General features: G+C 42.0%; 1 protein-coding gene across 2 annotated transcripts; it reads left to right on the forward strand.

Moving 5' to 3' along the window:
• Positions 1 to 1129: 1129 nt before the first annotated feature.
• On the forward strand, positions 1130 to 4941 carry LOC147138124 (uncharacterized). 2 transcript variants are annotated; one of them, XM_086047374.1, is made up of 4 exons: positions 1130 to 1952; positions 3374 to 3482; positions 3745 to 4266; positions 4360 to 4941. In XM_086047374.1, exons 1-4 carry the CDS (start codon positions 1593 to 1595, stop codon positions 4566 to 4568), a joined length of 1200 nt encoding a protein of 399 aa, XP_085903500.1. In that variant the 5' UTR covers positions 1130 to 1592; the 3' UTR covers positions 4569 to 4941. The 2 variants fall into 2 exon arrangements, with proteins under 2 accessions (XP_085903500.1, XP_085903499.1); XM_086047373.1 differs by having other exon boundaries at positions 3745 to 4941.
• Positions 4942 to 6000: the final 1059 nt, after the last annotated feature.

The raw sequence follows: 6000 nt of genomic DNA on the forward strand, positions 1-6000 counted from the left end.
CATCGTGATTGAAGGAACATGTATTTCTATTCATAAAGGCTGTGGATCAAACACTCAGCAAAAATCAAGGATTTATTTGGAAAGCAGACAACACCCGCCCACTGAATCATTGGAGTAATACCACGTCATCTTCACATTTGCCTATGAAACAGCAGAATTACACTTGCACACTATTGTGTACGCTTGGCTGTGTTTTCATTCAATTGTTTGTTTTTTAATTGACTGACAATAGCACCTCCTCTTTTTATGTACCTTGTCTTCCATACAATCATCAGGTTAGTTTACATATAAGGCAACACAGGTTTGGAAAGTTAAGCAGGCCTCAGAAAAAAGTATTTTCTTTACTTTTTGTTCCTTGTATCAGCACAAACGGTTCTCCCCCAACCCCACCCCTCCTTTTCCGTGTCTCTCCCTAACCCCTAAAATGCAGGCAGGCAGGCAGGCAGGCAGGCAGGCAGGCAGGCAGGCAGGCAGGCAGGCAGGCAGGCAGGCAGGCAGGCAGGCAGGCAGGCAGGCAGGCAGGCAGGCAGGCAGGCAGGCAGGCAGGCAGGCAGGCCAGGCAGGCAGGCAGGCAGGCAGGCAGGCAGGCAAGCAGGCAGGCAGGCATCGAACCAGAGGTTTAGACCATCTTGTGTGCATGAGCGTGCGCGGGGACGTGTACGTGTGTGTGTGTGTGCGTGCGTGTGTGAAGGAGTGCGTGTGTGGATGTGCGTGTGTTTGCGTGCGTGCTACACTAAAATATGCATCACAAAAAATGTGTTATAATTGAAGCGTACCCCTGCTTCCTGATCATTCCAATACGGAGCTGACCTCCCAACCATTCGCCATTCGCCGAGACTGCTGAGACCGAAAACATAACATAAGTCACGCCCCAAAAGGGCGCGGGGCAATATGTCGTAAATTTAATCACAAAAAAGACCTTAAATCAAGACAGAGTCTTTTTTGGGGGGCGGGGAGCACTTTAGTACTGATGTCATTTGTACATGCAAACCTATTATATAAGTGCCAATGTTAAGATCACCCAAGTGTTCCTTTAACTAGAGAAAGTGACTTCTTTGCAGGTGGTCACTCCCATAGGTTTGCTCACGGGTGCTTGGCAAGGACTTGGAGGCTTTGTGGCTCTCTTGTTTTTAGAAGGCGCGTCAGATAGCAGCTGGAGAGGGGCTTAACATTTCAGACGCCTGGCGGTAGGCTGCAAAGTTTCCACCTTAAACCACCGGTTTACAGTTGTAGGCTGGATCAGAAAACACTTCAGTGTTTAGTAGGAGTTCGCGGAGGAGGACCACCACATTGTAGACTATATGTGTCAACCGAGGCAAGGGGATTTTTTTTAACAGGTTAAGCCTTTTTCCCCCCTCGACAATTTTCGTTAATTGCATGTAGACAATTAATATAAATGTTTCCGTACGGCGTGGAGTGCGTGCGTATAGTTTAGGAATATTTAATTTAACTACATTACATGCACTACGTTTTGTAAGGACTACATATTTCAAATTCAACACTCTAAATAAATGCGTTTTGTTTATGTAAGTAGTGCATCTGAGCGGCGTTGTAGGCTTAAATTCTGCAGGTAGTTTAGATGAGGTGTGGTTATGTCCACTCAGTTTGAAGGAAGTCGGCACCTGGAAACAACCCAAAAACAAGATGAAGCGAAATATGAAGACTTTATTATCTTGACAAGTGCTGATGGATGCTTGCGTGTGAACGACGGCCCGTCGCGGACCTGCGGGGACGGCGTAGAGAATAAATCGTTGCTGCAGGAGAAGCCGTTCAAGATGACCCGAAGTCCTAAATGCGCCCGTTGTCGCAATCATGGCGTGGTTTCGTGCTTGAAAGGTCACAAACGCTTATGCCGCTGGAGGGACTGCGGCTGTGCCTGCTGTCTGCTGGTGGTGCAGCGGCAGCGCGTCATGGCCGCGCAGGTCGCACTGAGGAGGCAACAGGCTGCTGAGGTGAGGGCGCACTGATGTGCATGTGGAAGGTTAGTCAAGGAGCCATTCAAAGGAAAACAATGAAGATTATTACTATTAATAGTCGAAAAAGAAAGACACACTCAGTTTGCAAGAAAATTGTATCTGGATCCGGATGATTTTATTTCGTGAGACCACTTAACAAAATAAAATGTATTAATTTAACACACCATCGTTTTTTAAGCGCAGTTGTCGCCATATTGTTTCATAAAAAGAGGCCCAATTGTTTTTTATTATTGTATAATTATGTAGGCCTATATCACATAAAACACAACTGCAGGGCTATCTGCACAATTTATTGATGTCCAATAGCAGAGTTCACCGATTCTATTTCTTCTATTTGAGCGTTACTTTGCATTGATTTAACGTGCTTGTTATTGTTGATTGGATTAGTAACAGCATGGATTGATTCAGACTGTAATATTTTGGTTCATTTAATAAACACGTTTACTGCATGTACAGGTACAATCAATAAAATAAAATAAAAAGACTGTCATCAAAGGATAGGATTTTTTAAATTTAAAAATGATCTGTAGTGAATATACTTTATTGAAAGTGAGGTACTTAAATCATTAATTTCTTTTCATTGTTTTATGTCCAACTACATACATTTACTATATAACATGATTAATTGTAAAAATAAATTACCTGCAATTAATTGTATAGGACAATAAGAGGACAATGACAATCATGTGTAATTTTTAGTTCAGAAAATGTAAGTGTTATTGTTACAATGTCATGCTGGGAAGTAGGCGCATGTATAACAGGGAGGGAAAAACTAAAAATACAATGATTTCTTCTCTCAAAATGTATCAGTGCACTGCACTGACACAAGCGTGGAATGAACAAACAAATAATGTAACACTTTATAATATATATATATATATATATATATATATAATAGGTCACTATATATATAATAAAAAGCATAGCCCCAAAAAACACACAGTTAATTAAAATTCAATATGCAAAATGAGGCAGATAAATACATTGAAAAATCAAACTGTATATGTAATAAATATCAGCAAATGTGTTTTATTGTACATTTGAACACATCGCTGGCATCAGGCTAAAACCTAATGTTGGTCAATTTAAAACCTTTTCACAAATCTATATCATCGACAGTCCCTAAATGGGTAGGCCTGTACAATTTTTACAAATGATTGACCAATCCAAAATGTTGAAAATGTCTTGCTCTCTTTGAAGAGGGTTCAGGTTATATTTGGGCTCCTGAAAAGTGATGATTTTGGAGATGCAAGCTTTCCGCTTGATACCAGCGATATATAGTTTGCACAGCTAGTCAAGCACAACACATGCATAGCTACTCATCTCAGCAGTGATTTATTCTCTCAATTTATTCTGTCTGTCCACATGTGTAACTCTAGTTTCCGTGTGTCTTTCAGATCAAGCGAGGTGTCAAGTATCAAGCAAATAATTCACAGAGAACTTTTTTGCATCGCTCTACTGGGCCGCCAGAGCCAAGTATGCGACAGACCAAGAGCCTCCTGCAGGGTAAAGTTTTATCAAATCAAGCTCTTTCCTTTGTCAATGAGTTTGAAATAAGGATTAAGATGTTGCCATGACGACTACAGTAAAGTAAAGACTACCAAAAAGCAGTTAACCTCAATTTTATCTAGCATGAATTGTGCCAAGTTGCAGGCATAAAATGTAATTGTCTTCTGTAAATGCGCAATTACTTGTAATGACTTCATTATTTCTAACCGACCTAAATGAATACAAACCGAACCTTAACGTGTGTCTGTGGAATCTGCAGGGCTGTCACTACAGGAGAGCAACGGTTCCTGTTGTTTAAAGCAGACACAATATGACCCAACGCATATTACAAGCCCCACTATTAGTACCCGCATGAGGAAGAGACGAACATTTGCTGACAAGGAGCTGGAGAACGTGATGCTGGAGCGGGAGCTCAGACAGCAAGAGCTCCAGAATGACCTTTCCTTTTCCTACTTGACCTTCCACCCAGCAATTCATCCAGTGCCTTTGCCCATCACACCTAGCATGCAGTTATTCAACAAAGTCCCTTCATCGGCCAGCTTTGGGTCTGTGTGTAACAGCTTCAAGCCTCTGCAGGACTGTGACTTCCATTTCTATCACTGTTTCCATTTTAAGGGCACATCATGTTCAGAAAGTGACTATAGTGATTTCCAGTTGTGCAGAAGCTCCAGGCAAAATAGGGGTCAGAAGGATGACGTGCGGCATGGCTGGACAGACTGCGAGAAGAAAGACACATACGAGCTGACACCGTTGCCTTCTCGACAAACCCTCAAAAACCATGGTAGCCCTTTGTTGAGTTGGGACCTCAAAAAAGCTGACTCAAAACCAAGAGAACATCAAGACTCAAATGTCACATGCTCTATTTTTGTATCAGATCAGGGGATGCTGAACTTACCAAATGTCAGAGGCCCCAGCAGGACCTTTGATCCGATAGCGCTGACAGGTAGAGGCCGCTGTGCCGACACCCCTGCCGCCTTGGCGCATCCTCGGGAAAACTCTGTCAAGAGCCTTTCTGGCAGCTCAGGCAGGACTCCAGCTGTGAAGCCGCTACCTTTCTCAGTGGAGGCTCTACTAAGGGCCTGACAAGCCAACGGAACGTACTTGGCTTTGTTTATGTGTAGAGCTCACTTTGACATGTGAACTATACATGCAGAAATGATTAGTTATGTTACACTGACAGGAGCTGGTTTCTATTAGAGTGGCACTCTGCAGGGTGCAGAGCTCCACCAAGGCTGAAAAAAAATGCATCTGTATCAAAAAACGCTGTTCCAAAATGTAATGTTTTCCTTGCTCCAAGACACACAAACAATTACGGTACGGTAAATGGATTTTAAATAGTATTAGAATTGTGAAAAAATATATATATATTTTAGCATTGTCCGTTATTATGTTTACTATCATCCACATTAATTATTTATCACTTCAAGTTAATTAACCCTTTACCTGTCTGTAAGTATTCATCCACCAAACAAAGCTGAATTAATTGTTGAGCATTTAGGCTCGTGTCTGATTCTTCCATCATGCCATTGCTCGTAAATAAAACATTTCAATGAAGCGTCTGGTCTGAATCTTGCTACAAAGACATGATGAACCATTGAAAATCTACACACAAAGAAAAATCTTTTGGATTTATTTAATTCAAACATGTACTGTACATTTCTTGCACATGATTACTAAATTAAAAAAATGGATTATTAATGAGGAAAACAGGAGAACATTTGAAAAATACATCAGTTTACCACATTTTAATCGTGCAACTGAAAATTAAGTATCGGTACTTTTTTTCTAAGAAACAAATTTTCTAAGACTGTTTAAGTAGAGGGCGGCACGGTGGTCGACTGGTTAGCACGTCCGCCTCACAGTTCAGAGGTCGTGGCTTAGATCCCGGGCTCCGGCCTCCCTGTGTGGAGTTTGCATGTGTGGGTTTTCTCTGGGTTCTCCAGTTTCCTCCCACATTCCAAAAACATGCATGGTAAGTTGATTAGACACTCTAAATTGCCCATAGGTGTGATTGTGAGTGCGGATGTTCGTTTGTCTCGGTGTGCCCTGCGATTGGCTGGCAACCAATTCAGGGTGTCCCCCGCCTACTGCCCGAAGACTGCTGGGATAGGCTCCAGCAGGTCCGCGACCCTTGTGAGGACAAGCGGTATGGATAATGGATTAATGGATAAAGTCAACACAACACGTTCAGTCGGTAGTTCAGCCATCTATTTAGCACAGTAGTTGCGATTTCTTTTTACACTTTTATTAAAGCAACATTTTCAAGTGCAGAAAAAACGACAAATTGACGGCAAGACAGAGTATGTGCAGAATGGACGGCTATACTGATTGATATACATACTGTAGGTAGTGAAGATATATATACCGCTCCGTCAATTTCTACTTTAAACGTTAGCGTTATTTCAAGTATTTTTCCCATTAGCATTGTTAAATGTCGAGTTAACACTTCCTAACGGAGCTGCAAACGTACCAGTTCAGTCTTGCGACCGTCATGTCTTTCGCTCGCTCTGCTCCT

This window comes from Filicampus tigris, chromosome 12 (assembly GCF_054856515.1).
Source record: "Filicampus tigris isolate MCC_2025a chromosome 12, RoL_Ftig_1.0, whole genome shotgun sequence".
In the NCBI taxonomy this organism is placed as follows: domain Eukaryota; kingdom Metazoa; phylum Chordata; class Actinopteri; order Syngnathiformes; family Syngnathidae; genus Filicampus; species Filicampus tigris.